At 36.4% G+C, this 19915-nt stretch overlaps 2 protein-coding genes across 2 annotated transcripts in view; both read right to left on the bottom strand.

The window, feature by feature from the left end:
* The window catches only part of LOC124168953 (dynein axonemal heavy chain 7), a 133320-nt gene extending 124479 nt beyond the window's left edge, over positions 1-8841 (bottom strand). Inside the window, exons 1-6 of the mRNA XM_046547370.1 lie at positions 8715-8841; positions 8439-8603; positions 8108-8323; positions 3700-3903; positions 2344-2633; positions 2046-2168 (exon numbers count right to left, since the gene is read on the bottom strand). Of these exons, the coding sequence (XP_046403326.1) occupies positions 2046-2168; positions 2344-2633; positions 3700-3903; positions 8108-8323; positions 8439-8603; positions 8715-8786 (1070 nt within the window). The 5' untranslated portion in view covers positions 8787-8841. The remainder of the gene's footprint in view (positions 1-2045; positions 2169-2343; positions 2634-3699; positions 3904-8107; positions 8324-8438; positions 8604-8714) is intronic.
* A 2114-nt stretch (positions 8842-10955) lies between these two features.
* LOC124168951 (dynein axonemal heavy chain 7-like) lies at positions 10956-19634 on the bottom strand. Its single transcript, XM_046547368.1, has 6 exons — positions 19491-19634; positions 18271-18424; positions 16160-16309; positions 13672-13866; positions 11939-12067; positions 10956-11408 (listed from the first exon to the last, which is right to left on the bottom strand). Exons 1-6 carry the CDS (start codon positions 19604-19606, stop codon positions 11163-11165), a joined length of 990 nt encoding a protein of 329 aa, XP_046403324.1. The 5' UTR covers positions 19607-19634; the 3' UTR covers positions 10956-11162.
* Positions 19635-19915: the final 281 nt, after the last annotated feature.

The following is a 19915-nucleotide window of genomic DNA, read 5'->3' on the forward strand; positions in this document are numbered from 1 at the left end:
ATTTATTTCCAATTTTTTTTTGACTTAATTAAATTGTTTTCAATTTAACCGTCAACAAAAAAAATACTGGAAATTTTTCAACAAATGTGATAATGCACTAACTGAAAGTGTGTACGAATAAAAAAGACTTTTTAATGGATTTTTATGATTTTTTTACCATTTAAATTATTATTCATCACAAAATGAACACACATATTACAAGTTGCCTTGCATTTATTTCCTATTGTTTAGCTTTCCATTCCTATACAAATCATTTAGTATACAGTGGTTACATCTGGCAAGAAATTCAGAGGAATACTTTTTTCCTCATCAAATAGAAGCCTCTTTTGGGCCAAAATCTACCAGCAGGGGTGCCAACTTTGAAAAAATATTGGGGGGGCCCAAACCGGGGATCTTGCCCCAGGAAATTTTATAAGTATGTAGTGAGTTCTAAGTTTTTTAAGCATTTTAGAAGAGCCATATGATCAACATTAGAACCCTAATTACTCGAATCTCGATATCTGGACACTGGGGAAAATCGACAAGCCTAACACATTTTTTCCTCTCACCCATAACGAATTATTGGGGGGCTCGGGCCCCCTCAGGCCCCATGGAGTCGGCGCCACTGTCTACCAGTCATATTCTGAATTTTGTATTTAAGGATGGAAATCACTTCAGATGAAAAGTAAACATTTATATTTCGAAATACACATAAGGATGATCTAATAATGATGATTTTCCATTTCTGTAGGAAGAGTAAATCTGGTTCTGCTAATGGTAGCCCGTATCACGATAATGATGGCATGGGATTCTGCCATCCTTCCCCTCCATCCCTATCCTATCCTGGAGGCTCATCAGGCTCCTCAATCATGGCAGGACCTCCTTAATTTTTCCTTTCTTCTCCTCCCACCTCTTGAGGTTGGGGTAATAAAGTATTAGACTTTTAAACCTAGCCTCAGGAATGAGCCCCCTCTAAGACCGGCCTCTAAGGCTGAGATCCAGCTTTCATCCTCCTCAGTACTGCGTCAACTAAGTAATCAAAATTGAATATACAAAATGTTTTACTTTATGTAAATAATATATAACTATATATTTTTTATTCCAATTGCCAATCTGAATAAAATGGTTGTGAATAGCTTTAAAGCAGAGAATAATGTGTATACCATCTCAGCCTTATGGTTTCAAATTCTATCACAAATAAAAATAGAATCAAAATTTAAGGCACTCTAAAACTGCAGGCCAGCCTTAGATTTTCAGTCAACCTTTTACACCTCCACCTCCCTCTTCATATCCCCCAGATGTATTTATTTATACCTGTGATGGCATTCCTTCTTCACCCACTCCCTCCCTTTACACTTACATGTCTGTCCTCACTCTCACCAATGAAGTTAGCAACACACTTTGTACCTAGATGTACTGAGTACATAGCAAGTTTATAGGGCCTTCAGACAAAGTCGCTAGGGGCATGCTGAAATGTGGTACTGGGGGCGTACATAAGTCGCACACTAGAATGTCTATGAGCACAGTTTATAAACTCTATCGAACTATTTACCTATCCATCTTTTACTCTTGGTTCCCATACTCTCGTCAGCTAAAAAAAACATTATTGTAACACAATACAGAATTTTTTAAATGCATCCCTTTTTCATCCTAATGATCTCATTAACATATATTTTCCAGAGAAAATGAGACAGCAGACCTACCTGAAGTTGCTAGCATTACAGTCCAATACACACTCTCAAAAAAACTGAAGTAACTAATTATATTGAAAATATACAAATGATAAGTTCATGATTATGTTTTACCTGATTTCGACAAGCAATAAAAATTATTTTTGTCACCCATAAAAATTAAAGATAGCTGATTAGTAAATTAAAGTTCATGTATTCTAGTGCTCATACTTTAAATGTTACACATTTTCCTCACTACAGTTGGAAGAAAAAAAAATTTTTAAACATTACATGCTTACTTCTTACAATAAAATTAATTACTAAAATAACTTTTCCATTGTATTTAACATGCATAGCACAAAAACTGTCACTAGTCTCTCCCAAAAGGTTACTTACGCAATACTCTTTTCAAAAGGTTTGATGAATGGCGAACCTCTCATAGTCTGAGTTTTCATCAAGTGCTCATCAAGAAGAGATTGGATATCATCTACTTGAGTTATTATGTGAGTCCCACTATCCCTGAAAACAAAAAAGACACAAATGAGTAACAGTAGATTTTTATACAAAAACACTCCACTGAATTATTTTATCCAAGCATGACCATTCAAACACGGCCAGATTTGAAAACTTTCAAGAAAGCCCCAATAATTTATAGTCTCTCAGACATATTAAGATTCTAAAAGAACCTACTAACCTGTATGGTATAACAACAAATTCTAGCGATTCCCATTCACTAGTCATCTTTATGAAGGCTTTTTCTAATTGATTTTCTCTTGAGGCTGACTCGCTAATGACCTCAAAACGTGGTATGTAGTCATTAAGGCCATAGTCAATAATTTTTGCTAGTGTAAGCTCTGGGCCAGGTTTAATGGGAAACCCAACAATCTCAGATACTTGTTCCCAATGACGAGCTTTCATTCCAGGATTTCCCAGAGTCTGGACTATTGGCAGGTGCTCCTTGAAACCCTTAATTTGATCTTCAACCTGAAATAGTGATACATTCAAGACCATTAAGCCATAAATTTTACAAATGCATACCAAAAAAAAAATTCTTTTCAAAAGGGGCAGCTACAATAAGGTAAAGACATGCATTTTAAAAAGTGACAAGATTTAAAATTGAGAGACTTCCCAGGGTTGAAAATATAATATGACCATATCTATCCTAAATTAAACCATCAAAACAAATGTAAGCTATCACGATTACTGATAGCCACAGTTTTCATTTTAAGACAGCCAAAAATACTGACTAACACTCAGGTTTGAAGAGAGACAATAAGTCCCAATTAGGTCAAGAAATGGTGATTCTGGGCCTGTTTTCCTTTGCATGGGGTTAAGTTTCCTTACATGAAAAAGCCAGCAAATTATCGGTCACATAAGAGGCTAACTATATCTGCCCTTGAAATGCCAAATTAATGAAAGAAAGCTTTTATAACTTTTCAGAGGAATTTTACAAAAAAAATAATTCCATCAACCTCATGTTTCATTGACTTTTTCCCCAGCACCTAACCTTTTATACTAACCTCTCAATTACATTTTCAATCCATAGACAATTTATGCTAAAATATAATGGAATGACTACCCAAATACTCACATAAAACAATTTCGAACTATAGAGGAACTAAACACTGTGAAAGCTATCCATATTGACTTCCCCAAATGTGATTTAGCAGGACAAATTTTGGCATGTTTTTCATGCAACTTCACACTTGATTCACCATGGATAGGAATATTTCAATATCAATAAAATTTTGCATAAGCACATTTCAGAGGCACTGTAAGGTAACTCGGAGGTGAAAGCTCAATTCTTTAGCAAATACATATGTAGTGATCTCCCTATATATGACTCCTCCAGCTTATGTTTATCCTGAATTCACAAATTTTTATCAAGTCCCTTCTATTATTGAACAAAAAAATATTACTCGATATTACACTTTCCTTAAATTTACAACATTTCATGTTTTCCCTTCAGAAATGTATAATAAAGGTTACATTGTAGCCGTCTTATGCAAAACATGATGGCAAATTCAAAGATGAGGAATTATAAACATACCTTGTCAGCAAGACTCTTAACTTGGGGTAGATCAGAAAACGTTTTCTCTAATTTATGAATAGTTCGATAATAATAGCCAACATCAGCTTCAATCTCTTCAGGTTCATAAGATCCAACTTGGCTACTCATCCATTTTTCATGGTTGGAGATGAAAGACCAAGAATTGTCGTATAATTTAAGGAATGGAGCCAACTTATCAGCAACCTAAAAAGAAGAAAAAAAAGAAATGAGAGTAAGCAACTATCACAAGGCAAGCATGTCACAAAAAAGAAGAAAAATTTAATTGATTTCATTCCATTGCATCTTAAGACACATTAAATGGAGTTGCAACATACTCTCATCCTTCTAGTACAAACATTATAGACAGCACATAATACAGATATAAATCACCGAACTGACTGGTGAGCTAAAACTATAGTTTCTCTTGTTGAACATGATTATTTTATTTCTCTTCTCTCTCTCAGATTTTGACATATGTTAGTTTCTAACTTTTTTTCCCCTCTCATTTATATTTTACAGAAGACACTTATTTCAAATTATTGATTAATTTAGATGCAATGATATTATATTATGTGATATCCATTTATAATTCTATGTATTATCTGGTTATTTGCACTCTATTTTACTGGCTACTTATTTTTTTGTTATGTATTGTTTTGTTATATATTTGAACCATTGATAATGTATTATGTATCATCCATTTTTTGTTCCATGCATTACCCAGTTAAAGGGCAGCAAGCCCATCAAAAAATTATAGTATCATTATAACTAGAGATGGGTCAAATAGCAGATTTCTCGAACTCGAATATCGAATTCGAATATTATATCATTGCTCGAATATTCGAATACCTCGAATTTCGAATACCTCGAATACTAAACGATGAATGCAGGAATGTTTGACTAGGTTCCCTGTGCAGCACGAAACCCAAGATTTTGACAAGTAATTGTGACTTCCTTTAAAGGATTCAAACAGGAATTTAGCTAATTAATGGAATATTTTAATTTTATGGAAACAATTTGGGCATATAGTTGATTCAACTAACATCTCTCTCAAATATCCTAAGGGGATACACCACCTCGCGAAAAAGTTATTTCATGCCGTCTCGGCATTTACACTGCTACGATGGATTTCTGTCTGATGTATACATTCTTATCTTATTATATTATCATTACCAAATGCCATTTCAGCGGCATACCCATCTGATACTCGGCTTCATCCAACTTCTTATTTTCAACAGGTAGCTCGCTGTACCCTCACTCCTACTGTCAAGTGCTAGCGGACAATCCGAGGCGTTTTGCAAAATACACACGCTTCTCCACCGGATTTTCTTCTTCTTCAATTATTTTCAGTCCATCTTTGGAAGTTCTCACGTGATAAGGAGATGAATTCAAATTGCTAGCACGGAGAAACCAAATATCTTGAGAAAATATCCCTTTGTCTGTGACTGTGACAATAGAGATTTATAGCATAACTCATAAATTGTAACTTAATTTATGTTTTCGGAAAAAAATACCCCATCAACTTCCGAGAAGCTCAGCTGCGAGGATATCGAGTTTCGCCAAACGTCTCCGTTGTATTTCTTCGTCTTTCCGACATTTATTTCCTTGCATAAAATGCTTAAATAAACTGAATGTGACCCAGTGAATAAATTATTGTTCTCGTGTAACTTGATATTTTTTTCGAAGCTAAGGTCTTCGTAATACGATCACTGCGCGAGCTGGGTCCTTTGGTTTGATTTCGGAGAAGAGGAAATCGTCAGAGAGGTTGAGGCAAATGCTGAATGGAGGGGGATAGCGGATCGTGGGAAATGCGCCAATATTGCTATCCCACGGCACTGGATGGATGCGGGAAAATGGCCAGTGGGGGAGAAAGAGGGAAGGGTGAAGCATGGTTCGATTATTTTCCTGTAACTTGATATTTTCTTTTGAAGCTTTTGCTTTATGGTCTTCGTAATACGAACCTTGCGCGAGCTGAGGCCTTTTGTTTGATTTCGAAGAGGATAAAAGCGCCTGAGAAGGGGCCGAGGGCTGATGATTGGAGGGGGTAGAGGATTTCGGGAATTGTGCTACGTAGTTACTATCCCACGGCACCGAGGTTCTCCTGATGGGGCACACCGGGTATTTTCGGATTTTTTCACTCGATCAATTTCAGTTCCTCACGTCGAACTATTTTCACCGCTCTAACCCGCGAATTCGATGTAGTTCGTCAACTTGCCTAAAACGGCGCTGCGTGCACTAAACGGCTACAGTTCTCTACATTTTTCCGAGTCAACTACCAACGACGTGCGCGCGATTGTGTATGACGCGAAATTCAAAGTATTCGAGGTATTCGAGACGGTACCTTTAGCATAACTATTCGAGACCTCGAATATCAAATACTTTCTAGTATTCGAGGTATTCGAGTATTCGAGGTATTCGAGTATTCGCGGACACTATTCGCACATCTCTAATTATAACAAATTCATGAAATCCATTGTATTTTTTTCACTCAAATCCAAAAGCACAATTCATTAAAAGAATTCAGGGGATGGAAGGGAAGAATAATAATATTTATTTCTTCCCATTGGTCTTACACAGACATAGAGGTCATCAAGTAAGAAGAGCAGCACAAGACAGAAAATTGCAAAGTGTTAATTAAAGATAGAGGTAATACAGTGTATAATATTAGATTGAACATTTAATTAGAAGAAAGAAACAAGATAACAACATTCAAAAGAAACATTGAAGGCTGCAGTCAGCTAGCCATATACTCTTTGATGCTATAAAAGGAGTTATCCATTGGATGTTCCTTTAGTTACTTTTTAAAAGTTGGAATTGAGAGTTGTTCTTTAATTGATGATGGTACATAATTTGTTAAACACCATAGAAGCAGCAAGAAGTCCTTTTAAAGCATAAGCACAATCTATTGTCATATAAATTCACATCAATTTTCCAGCAAGTATCCCAGAGGTGAAACAAGAAATTAGAGGGAAAGTTTTAGGGTATTTTTTAACAAACAAGGCAGCGGTTAATACATACAAGGATAGTAAGGTGAGAACCCTTAATATTTTAAACAGGGGCTTTTCCTACACATAATATGTATATTAACACATAAAAATCTTTTTCAAATCTTTCATTCCTGATAAAATAAAATTTTGCGTAAGTTTCTGTCCACTTTCAATGAGTTAGTGACACTATCCCTGAACTGGTTCATTAATTTTTTTCAGGGAGGACCACTTGCTGAGGGAAGGTATCACTCATAAAAGTGTACACAGCAACAAACCAGGAAAGAACCTCATGTGGAAGGAAGGACAAGAAGAAAGGCATGACCCCCTACACAGGAGGGCATGACATCATCAACTAATCAGCAAAAGGGTTATGCCTTCGATTTTTCAATTACAAGGGGAGACCACGAAACTTGCTCCGCCTTTTTCAATGCCGTATTTTTTATGGCCTTCGGAATGGTGAACACATCCCTGAACTAGTAGTGGTTCCATTGAATGGGCCTTAGTTTGGCTGTAATTAATTAATTTTCATGCGGTACTTTTCACAAGCCGCGTATAGTTCCATGATATTGCATTACTCAGCAGGCGGGTCAGGTGGGGTAGTGGTAGCGTTTACGGCTACCACCCAGGGGACCAGGGTTCGGGGCTTCGTGATGGCTGTATATTTTGTTGTCTTCATTGTGATCATATGGCGTCAACTTTTTCATTAATTTTAATTAGGGTGGGCGATGAATGGAAAAACAAAAAAAAATATATCTTTATTTTTCTAGCTTTATCACAATCAACAAGAGTTTAAAAAAACCTGGTTAACAAGGCCATTGGTTAATTTATATTTAATGTATTGACCCAAGTATTTTGAAACAAAATGACTCCTTTGAAAAAAATATAATACTTAAGCCAGAACCTAGGAGTCATAATGCTAGCATTACATGACTTGAGGAAACGTTCAAACCACTAAGGATGTTCATCCAATACCTTAATCACTCAATGACCCCTGGTTGCACCTGATTAATACCTAATGCAGAGGACCTAATGCGATCAGATACTTGAAATGAAATAAATAAGACTATAGAATGAGTTTTGCTTTTGACCTATACTCCATGAGCAAGTTTACATTCAGTAGGACGCTAGACCTCTAATCAGACCAATCCTCATCGTTTTTCACTATACAAACACTTCGGTAATCATAATTCCCTCCAACACCAACAAGCAAAACAAAAATTATACATGTATTGATAGGTCAAACCATCACCTAAAGCAATGTACCTTACACAGGAATGACTTGAATTAAGATCTACCACAAAACGAATGTAATTTTCTTCATACTAAAATAGAAGAAACTTTATCACAGAGAGAAAAGAAAATGATTACTTCCGTGACTCTTTTCAAAACAATTAGCAAAATTTCAGAGAATAAATACATACCTTCTTACGAAGTGGATATTCAGATTCCTCCCATTTAAATGCTCGCTCATCAGCATTAAACTCATCAATTTTCTCCAAACCCAACTCGAGTTTGCTGTCCAATGTTTGGGCTTTCTTTAGATACTGAGGAAGCTCATCTATATCACCTAATTCCTTAAATTCTTCCACTTGTTTGTCATATAACTCCAGCTCTTCAGAAAATTTCTGAATTCTAACCTGGAGATAAATTATACCATTTTTAAGCAATTGACTTTTTCTATTGATTAGGTGGCAAAAATCGCATTATTGCAAGGGCTACATGGTCGAAGAATCATTGTAAATCACTTTTCACCTTAAGTAATTCCTGAAACTCAACCATCTTCTCTTCTGCCATTTTATGCTGTTCTTCAAGAATGCTTGGCATTCGGCCATGCCATTGAAATGTGGTTGAATTTTGACGGAGATGTGATGGAGAAAAGGTAGTATGGTCAGCTAAAAATAATAAATACTGACAGACCTGGAAATAAAATGTATGATTACACAGTCAATCGTTTAGCCACATATTACTTTCCTCCACAAGTTATTTTTTATAAGTATGTTAAGTATTTCCAGTTGATTAAAAAATTACCTCTTGCAATCTGGTTTCCATTTCATATAAAATTTTTGCCTCAACTAATGATGCATAATCAATGAGAGCCATTAGTTCAGCTGTATTTTCAGGAATTCTCAGTAACTTGTCAGAGATTTCCTGATATTCATCACCGAGCCTGATGGATAAGTAAACAACATTATTTTGTCTCCCCTTCTTAGAAATTAAAACCTAAGTAGAATTAAGATGTTTGCATCAACCCAGGAAACGAAATATCAACGGTTGATAGTGCATAGCAACTGTTTTGCAAGAAATTAAGTCATATTTTGCATACCATCAGGTTTGGAAATAGGATGTGCAGTATACAGAGTAAAATATATTTGGGCTACTTGATGTTATACAATATTTTCTTCGAATTTCAAGACAAATGGCATGCATCTGTTTCCACAATAATGTATTTACATTTTACTATATAAAAATAAATGTTATTCAGGGTTGATTTTACATTTTTACAGAGAAGCAACAAGGGCAAATAAGATATGATATAATGTAACTTTTAAAATTTAACACACATACATTTATGATTACATAGACACTCGAGGTGGGGAGCTTTCAAAATGTATTATTGCGGAAGAGAGATGAAAATCACATGGATAGATCATGGAAGATCATCATCATCATAGATGGAAGTCCTGACTTCCTGAATGATTACTGCACAATTTCATTAACCCTTTTACTGCCAGCCCATTTCAGGTGGGGTGTACGAAGACTGCCAAGGCTATTTTCTGGAATTAGCAACATTTAAGATTTAAAAATTTTTCAGCTACATACAGTGAGTCCTCGTTCTACGTCACCCCGTTTAACGTCAATTCGCGATAACGTCACCAAAATTTTACGACCGTGATTCGTTTATCGCCCCTTCGCCTCGCGATAACGTCACGAATTTTAATTTTCGCGCGAGAAAAAAGGCGAACTGGCAGGCGTTACAGGTTGTTTGTTTCGTGGGCGGTAATACGGTCAGTCTATTCAAAGTGTAAAACGGTGTGTTTTGTTAATTGCGATTGCGGTTTGGGAAAATTTTAGCATCAGAGACATTTCCACGACAATGTCCAAGAAAACAATGTTCACAATAATTTTGGTTCCTGTTACTGCGACGACGTTTTAGCGATGATGATGCCCAGGCGACGCCCGCCCGCCTCAATTCGCAATTAAAACCATCTCTTCGATTTCATAATCCCAGTTTGCCCGCCCTCGCTCATTTGCGCCATTTTGATTTCGCTCCTGACCGGTCCGAAAAGAAATTCTCGTTGCGAGGGTAAGGCCGTAGCCTACGTTATATACGTAGGCTACGGTATGAATAACGTAGGCTACGGTAAGGCCTATGGACCGGAGCTCCGGATCCCCGGTCTGTAGCGTCTGGTAGCATTCATTGGACCGCGAAGCCGAAAAGCAAATGCGGGAAGATACAAAAATGGAGAAGGATTTATGTCACTGCTGCTATTGTCGTCGATGAAGGCAGGAACTCGTATTTATGCCATAGTTTGGCATTCCCATCGTAAAAAATGCCCCATATATGATACGGTAAAATTTTTTCGCATAGGAATTGTGAGGTCTAGGAACCGATATTCAATTTTTACATTGTTTTTATGGGATATTATGCTTCGATTAACGTCATTTCGTTTATCGTCACATTTTTCAGGAACGGTAGGTGACGTTAAACGAGGACTCACTGTACTTAATTTTATTTAATACGTCTAGATTTTTTTCCCAATTCTTAAGATATATTTATACCTTGTAACCATAGATATATTATGGGGTTTTACATAAATTACAGCTGTTTAAAAGGCCAAAATCACGAAAAAAAAAAGTGAAATAATTCAGGCCGGTGAATCCGCCCCTGGCACTTTTCGCTCAACCAGCGAGGGCCGATAAATCGGCCCGGTGGCAGTAAAAGGGTTAATTAGTGCTGTAGCGCAAGACCTAAATGCTCCAGGCACAGGGTTCTAGATAAGGCATTACATGAAATGATATCACATAAAACACCAAACAATACTAGCAGTTTCCGCAAGGTTTCCCTGACACCAAACTTTAGCCTTCAATATTCATGGCAGTTTTTGAAATTCAAATTAATTACTTCAAAAATGTGAATTTTTAAGGGCCTCCAATTAGATCGAGCAGTTTCCAAAACACTTTTTAAAACCATCAACCTGGAACCTTTTAGGCTGTTCATAATAATAATAATAATAATAATTTGATTTGTCCAGAAGATCATAAATTACAGTGAGCCACAGAACATAGATATTGGACACGTCATGGAACTAAATAGTTATACTAATAAGTTCATACTTAAATATAACAGGAGACTGATTTTCCTATATGAAGATTCTGATACCTTTGTTGCTAGACCATTAAAAATGAGTCAGTAGAACACACTTCAACTACGCACAGAAATAGTAACTGTTACACCACTAAAATGGTCACTAATGCTTACGTTTTACATTTTTTCTGGTACTCCTTCGTCATGTAATTTAAGATGGTCTGACGGAACGATTCTGCATGAGACACTAGGGCTTGGATTAAATTCTCTCGATCCATGTCATAAGCACCAATTCGAACAACATGAGCTACATCGCATGGAATTTGTTTTCTGAGTTCATCAAAGTGAAGAACATAGTTGGCACACTCTTCAAATCCAGGGACCGTCTCCAAAAATTCATCAACCTCAGTATGAACCTAAAAATTAATTTCTTAACATTTTAGAAAACCTCAGAAAACCATGACCTACCATAATCAAACCAACTATCATATAATTTTGCACAGCATTGGCACCATAAAATATACAATATTTCACTAGATGCCTCCCTTTTTTGCCAAACAGTATTTTCTTTACAGAAATAGACATTAGATAGGCCGAAACATTAGGCATAGGGATTACATGAGGTAGCATTTTCCCTTCAATATTTTGACACAAGACTTAGTTAAAATATTAATACTTAAAAGTCTGAGAACTCATTTCTCATTTTTTTTTGGTTCATTTGACTTGATTAAAAAATTTTCATTGAGCAATCATGCCTGTAATATTGATAATTAGTATTCAATTGTACATTTACATCAATTCTTAATTACATGTCACTATTATGTTGTAGTGTTTTAATTGAAATGAAGGATAATAACATTATAATAAAGAATAAAACTAAACATCACCATAATTTTTCACAATATCCAAGGAAATAACATCAGACTAACAAATCAAATAAACTTACTTGACCATTAATTAAACCAATGTATGGATCAAAATCTTGGACTCGAAGTTCAGGACCAATTCGTATTTCCTCAGAAACTTGAACAACTTCATTATGAGAAGCTTTAATGGTCTCTGGAAGGATGATCGGCTGAAATCAAAAGACAGAATAAAATGAATTTTTTTCATTCTGGTCACTACTTAACTTAAAACTACAATAATATGATACATTTTGCATTTTTTTATAGGTAACATAATATACACAATTGAAAAGGTGCCCATACATACAGTAAGGAAATAGAACTTAGAATTTCCCAAGCAGATGAATCTTCATTAGGAAGAAAGAGGATTTGATGATAGGACAGGAACTATATGACTGAGAAGACTAAACATACTATGTACTATTAAAAGAACTAGGAACAGCTAAAAACTACAGCAACAATTTTTTCTTGCAAAATTTTCACGACAACTAAATGAATATGATTGATTTCTCTCTCACCAAGTAAATCATGTCAGTGAACTCATCTAAGATTCACCACCAGGAGAGTGATTCAAATGTAGCCAATGTTTTGAGATGTGATTCATCCCCATTATCAACATTAATCCTCCAAGCACTGATTCAACCCATATGTAATTTCAATCTCAACATTTTAGCCTCGCTAATTCATTAAAGAAGCTGCTACCCACAAAGTCGGCTTCAGTTAAATCACTTGCATAGAGGTAAGCCCAGGGAAACTTCAACAACAATGCAGGAATATTTCTCGGGTTTCCCACCGGGTGTCACATCGGGTTGTAGTTCCCAACGTTTCCATGACTAAGTCCACGAACTATGCATACGCTTGTTCCACCCACTGAAATCAGCGGTGGCAGAGCATTGCCTGGACCTCGGTCACCGAGTAGATTTTAAAAGTACCAAAGTGCTATGCCAAACAGACAACTACTGGGATCGAATTGTCAAAGAAGCCATAGAAATCAACATACACCAAAAGAACCTAAGCTGAGACAAAGGCTTCCAGTTAAGTAATACGTGGAAGTCAGTGATCAATCACTATAAATCACCCCAATTCAGAAAGGACCAATTAGGGCCCACTTGAACGACCCTCATGAGTATAAATACCGGAGAAAAAACTAGGCTCAACATTAACCCCTGATGACGATGACGGACTTAGTCATGGAAACGTTGGGAACTACAACCCGATACGACACCCGGTGGGAAACCCGAGAAATATTCCTGCAGAGCATATGCCGGGAAAAACTCAGATTCTTCAACAACAATATTTGCAAACTGAAATTTTAATTTAAATCCATTATTTACAATCAGAAAAAATTTCCCAAGATTGCAAATTGAACCAAAAACCTCTGCATTTCCCAAGCCACTGCACAGACAAATACCCCATCCAGATCCCTAAATTCCAATGGCACTTACACCAACTTATCGGCCTTCCATGATGAAAACGCAACAGAAAAAGGACTACCAAGAAGACATGACCAGTTGAGAGCCTCAAACCAGATATAATATATAGCTCTTTGTATCTATCAGCATAAAAGCTGGGCAAGGTGGTAAAATGTGTTCAATTACAGTCATGTGGCATGAATGGCAGAGAAATTCACATTAATTGCCACAGGAAAAATCCTCCTGGACTAGGAATCAAAACAGAGACCTTAGGCATACAGGGTCACCAACCAGACCACGATGCTATTCAGATTTATGAATTCTCGTGGCTACTAATATGAATGCTAGTTGAGTTTACATACCTTTAAAAGAGGCACTTCTTCATTATCATCAACTCCATAACGAAGTTTGTATTCTAGGCGAGGTATTGAACTCACTCCCTTGATAATACCATCAATCACTACTCTTAAAGCATCTTGAAAGCGACTGAATGTTGGTTCGAAAGAAATAATTTTGTTCTTGTACACAAGATTTATAAGGAATCCTGCTTTCATTGTCTGTGAAGAGAAGAACAAGCTAATGTAAGATAAAGAAATTCACCTAAAAAGCTTATTTCCCATATTTCAAGCTTAAGTTGAATAATGAAACACACATACATTAAGACCCAGTGATTATTTTTTATTTTATTTATTTTATTTTATTCCCAAACCTCCGAATACAGCTCTCATAGGCCATTTAAATCGGGGTATTCAACAAATTCAACAATGAAATGTACACGAACAACCATGCCCTGGATGAGGGGAACTTACCCAGGCGGGACTCGAACCCACGACCTCATGTTTGGCAGGCGAGGACTTTACCCCGCCGCCACCGAGGCCGGCGATAATAATGCTAATATAATGCTGTTGCACACAATTTCAAAAAGACTGTCATTGAGAATAAGTATTAAACCATATTAATTGTATATGGCTGTACACACTTAACTTCTCAAATATTGAAAATAAGTTTTTGCTGATATCCCACCACTAAAATTTTTCATGGGGCACAATTAATTTTCCAGTGAAGACAATAATCAAAAGGACTACAGAGGGAGGGAAAAAATGGCATGGGATACCTCCTCTAATTAATAATTGAGATTAACTGAAGGATGTAAAAGGGAATCAATATAGAAATATAAACACATTAGCAAATAGATGAGTTGAGAAGAGAGCTACAACAAACCATTCTTACAATTGCTGATGATTATTGAAAAAAGGTACATAGACTTGTACATGGGTACTAAGGTTTACTCATTTTTAGTGGACTACAGTTTCAGGCACATTCCAGCCGTAGACATGACATGGAATGGGCCCAAAACTGTAGTCCACCAAAAATGAATTGACACAGCATTAAACCAAAAAACAATAGGGTAGTTTCCTTCATCAAAGAAAACGAAAGGCATTGATTGCGATTCGTTACCCACCATTAGTGCATTCATAATACATAAGTTATTTGGTTTTACAAATCCCAGTTTAGAAGAATGGCAATGGTCAATTTTAACCGCATTTGAAAAAGACGAGATAGGCCCATGCGATGCCACTCCATGTGACGCCATAGGGACCTAGTTTCTGTACAAGTGGATAGGAGTTTTACATCATCTGAGATTACCAATGCATGCATGAGGCACACAGCTCAGAAAAACGTCTCTTAATAATCACCTATTAAAACTGCCTATGGTCGGAAACTTTCCTTCGTTTGATAGGGTATTAATAATCCTTATTCAAGCCAAGCGCTACCTCCTAACAGCCTGCATCGTAGCGGCGCTCATATCCTTGCACCAAAGCGGCCTCACATGACTGCAGCCGGAACCAGAATGATATCACATGGGCTTTTCCCAACATTCATACTTAGCCGTCGCGTTTTTGCGTGCTTGAAATTTTACACTTTTCATTTTAATGCGAAAAATAGATATCATCATTTAAAAATCTGAAAGTGTGAAACATGCCTTAATAATAACCTATTCAAACTGCTATTCAAAATATGGTCGGAAAGTTTCCTTCATTTGATAAGGTATTTACAATCCTCATTTAAGCCAAGCGCTACCCACTAGCAGGGTACTCTACCTGCTGGCAGCCTGCATCACAGCGAAGCAAATACCCTCGCCCCAGGTCACCTCACACAGCAACCAGAATGACGTCACATGGGGTTTTCCCAGCATTCATATTTAGCCGTCGCATTTTCGCGTGCTCGAAAATTTTCACTTTTCATTTCATAGCAAAAAATAAATATCATTTAAAAATCTAAAAGCGTGAAATACGTACGCCAGGAGAAATAATAATCTTTCAATTTAGGCAGTAAAAAAATAATAGGAAACCACCCTATTGCTTAAGGTCAGAAAGTTTCCTTCGTTTGATAGTATATTAATAATCCTTATATAAGCCAAGTGCTACCTGCTAGCAGAGTACTCTGCTACCTACGAGCAGCCTGCATCGTAGCGGCACTCATAACCTCGCACCAAGGTGGCCTCACACGATGGCAGCAGAATGACATTAAATGGGCTATTCCCAGCATTCATACTTAGCCGTCGCATTGAAAATTTTCACTTTTCATTTAATCGCGAAAATATATATCATCATTTAAAAAGTCTAAGAGCGTGAAATTCATACTCCAGGAGAAATGATCTTTCCATTAAGGCAATTTAAAAAATTGGAAACCACCCTATTATCAATTAATGAAATAGTTTAAAGGTCAAAGAATGATATCACATACATATTTCTATGCTTGTAGCAAAGCAAGGTAAGAAGAATGCTAGGCATGACACAGGTGGGGATAAAAGAAATCATTTTTTAGAGCTAAGGGCAGTATTTTTACCTCCAAATTCCTAATAAAATCCATGTAATCAGCAAGTGACTTAAGACAAAGGGTTTGTAGCAAAAAGGTCATGATAGCAGCAACACAATTGTAGAAACGTCGGAAGCTTCGAGTCTTCTTTCTAACCTTTATTAAGTTCTTATCCATACCCTGTCAGTAAGAAGAAGACACAGTCAAAATTAAAAATTTTATTCCTTTTTTAGGTATAACACTCATTTAATCAATATATATTCAAAGAAGTACATACATTACAAAAAAATCTGGGTCTTAGTTATTATAAATAAGGAGGTGTTAAACCACATGGTAATTCCTGGTTACCATTTTTACACAGGTCCATGAGGTGGCTGCCAGGACATGATCAATTAAAAGAATCCGCCTATTAGAAAAAGCTGTGATTCACCAGGGAGTCATAGGTGACCCATGCCTCAGCCATGCATGATGTATTGCATGTATAAAGGGGTAACAATTGAATCTAGTTCCTTGCATATATGTACCAGCACATACAAAGAGCATCCATTGTTACCTTTGCATTGCCTTATATCAACAATTTTCCATCCTGATCCCATATTTTCAAGCAATAAAATTCAGAAAATCAAATCCAGCTCATCCTCCTCCCCAGGTAACTTGAGTGGCTACATGTTTGACTGCGCCAACTAATTTTTTGTCCTGAACTAAAGATATTATTGAGTAGTAACCAGTGAGGTAGTCAGAAAAATTTTGTTTGGGGGGGTCCAAAACCAGGGGAAAAAATTTTTGAAAAACAGGGTACTAAGTAGAGGGTTTAAAACTAATTTGAACACTTTTCATTATCGAAAAATCTCAATTTTTCAAAGAAATATTTCGTAAATTCATGATTTTTAAAGCATTTTATTTTCTTTTATGAAGCAAAGTAATTGTGTTTTCATATTTTGGGGGGAATTTGGACCCTCTGGAACTCCCCCCCCCCTATCGCTACGGCAATGGTAGTAACTCTTATACACCAGCAAATATAATCTATGTAATGAATCAGATACTACAGCTCAAATGTAATCATTATCACCCTAAATATTTAATGGATGATAAACAACCATGTCATAACAAAATATTGTTTTTCTTCATGCAACAAGTAGAAAAAACTGAGGTTACGCACCAAATGATTGGCCATTTGTTGGATTAAAATTATGTATGCCTTGGTCTGCAGTGGCAAATTTTCCTTCTGGGGGAAAAATAATCCCTTAGTGAAGCATTGAGCAATAACCCCTGAGTAACATAATGAAAATGCAAAATAATGCCATCCATCAAAAATAGGTAGACATAATGACTTGGGTATGGACGCCAAATAAAAAATTTCAAAGTAGCACATAAAAAAAACAATCCTGACGGAGCACACTGAATTCCTATCATTTGCTAAGGAATACAAAAAAATTATACAAAACTAAAACCTATTGATAGGTACATAAATTAGGACAGGAAAAGAAACTGGATCGTCCCGCTAGATCAGCCCTAGACTTCAGCCACTCAGTGAGCTTTGCATTTCATTAAATGCTTCAAATCACACACATATTTTTCATATTATGACAGAATAAAACAATACTAATGCCCCAATATGTTATGATGAATTTCAGCATTTGGTATAAAATGCTCTAGGAAAACAGAAAGCTGGACAATACAGCTATATGGAAAAAAAATCTGGCCTAATATCAGCATATCAATAAAAAAACCAGACATGTCCAACAAAATCTGGACATGGGTTCACCTTAGATTTGGAACATGGTTACTGCGTTAAACCAGCAGTGGATACAGAAAAGACTCATGGGGGTGGGGGGGGATGCAAAAGATATCTTAAGTTGCCTTCACTTTTATTGTAATAAAAAATAATCAAGTCACAGGCAGAGTAAAAGAAAAATTTAAGTGATTATATACATATAAAAGGCAATGCCATCTTATGATATAAAAAGGTTACAACTGTGGTTCTGCAATGTTTGGCAATACGGGCAGACTAGCAAGGGAGGGGTGCACGCCCCCACACCTCCTATCTGTATCCGCCACTGCATTAAATTGCACTGTCTTTACACTGAGCAATCGTTTACTACCTAAATATCTTTTACAAATACTTATTCAAGATAATTTACCTTCAAAAATATAGCCTGGATTGTAGGAAACCAATGGCCTTTTAAGAATTGCACAGTAGCCAAAATATGAGATTCAGCCATTTCAGAGAAGAGACCTAATTCTATTGCTCCAGGATGATTTTGGAACTGCTGGACATCAACAAATCGAACATTGCTAAGTTATAGAGAGAAAATATGCATTCCATTATAAAGCACAGGTAGTAACACATCAAAAACAGCAAAAAAATAACCTGCCATCTGTGAAATTATTCTCAACAAACAGCTCAAAAACATGTGAATAATTCTGGTACTGTGATTAAAAACACAACTGGAGTAGTTATCCTAGTAGGAAGGGAATTTGGATGCTATAAACTATTGAAAACACTCAGGGGTGCCGACTTACAAAAAATATTGGGGGGGCCCAAACCGGGGACCTTGCCCCGGTAAATTTTATAAGTACATAGTGAATTTTAAGTTTTTAAGCATTTTAGAAGAGTCATATGATCAACATTAGAACCCTGATCACTCGAATCTCGATATCTGGACACTCCGGAGAAAATCGACAAGCCTGACACATTTTTTCCTCACGTCTGTAACGAATTTATGGGGGGGCTCGGGCCCCCTCAGGCCCCATGGAGTCGGCACCACTGAAAACACTGAACTATGTCACTATTAGAGCAATGCATAGATTATAAGAATTTGATTGAATGGAATATGGAAAACAAGACTAACGTAAAAACTTAAGCCAACTCATCTCATATGATCCATAACATAACCACAGCTGCTCAACCAAAGGAAATTGTAATATATGCAGCTGGAGGGTTAAATCAAGCACAACAAACAGAATCAGCTATCACATGCAGATTACACATTGCTCTTCCTTACATCATCACTCTGAATAGGAAAAATACATACAAAACACCCTCTAACTTCCACTGGTATCTTCATGACACTCAATTAGAGCCTCCATAAAAATACTCTAAAATATAATTTGATAAGTGCCAAGGTCAAGGTGATGATATTTCCTCCATAAGATTTTTACATTCCTACTGAAGATGCAAGTGACTCCATAGAGGGTTCCTACTGATTATTCTGAGGCTCTAGTTCCTAAAATTATCTTCAATTATATAGGAATCAACACGTGTCATCAACGCAGAGGCACTACTCCATTGGTACTCACTGTTACTACGTCATGTAAAAAACAAACTGAAAGGATAAAACATGGGTTCCATTAAACATACCTGAAATACTGATGCCAAAGGTTTAAAATCTGAGCTATACATGGATGAACAATGTTGAGTGACTTCAGTACTTCATCTCGTCTACAAAGAAATGTTGGCCTCCATCGCTTGAACATTTCAGTGACTTCTCTTCTATGCACGGAATCAAAAACCTGAAAGCCAAAGGTAACAGCAGAATATTTTATAAAATTTTTTTCAGTTCCATATCTACTTCGTATCGGGATACAATACCACAACCATCCCTTCCACTATTGGCTTTGTCATAACTTTCACTGATTTTTTGTCTTAATCATGAGTCTTTAAATCTTTACTTACATGTCAACCTATCGACCCACAGCCAACAATTATAATTAATTCATACATACTCAGCACTTTAGTCAGCATCATTTAAAAAAATGTCTAACTGCAAGCCATTATAGTCTATT

Source organism: Ischnura elegans, chromosome 12, assembly GCF_921293095.1.
Source record: "Ischnura elegans chromosome 12, ioIscEleg1.1, whole genome shotgun sequence".
Classification (NCBI taxonomy): domain Eukaryota; kingdom Metazoa; phylum Arthropoda; class Insecta; order Odonata; family Coenagrionidae; genus Ischnura; species Ischnura elegans.

What these genes read in the sequence shown, in the direction of transcription:
- LOC124168951 (XM_046547368.1), bottom strand. Translation starts at nt 19,606, where the DNA reads ATGTTCAAGCGATGGAGGCCAACATTTCTTTGTAGACGAGATGAAGTA. An exon ending in ATTTTATTAGGAATTTGGAG is followed by an intron (nt 13,867 to 16,159) that starts GTAAAAATACTG and finishes TTCTCTTCACAG; the next exon opens with ACAATGAAAGCAGGATTCCT. An exon ending in AAGAAGTGCCTCTTTTAAAG is followed by an intron (nt 12,068 to 13,671) that starts GTATGTAAACTC and finishes TTTTGATTTCAG; the next exon opens with CCGATCATCCTTCCAGAGAC.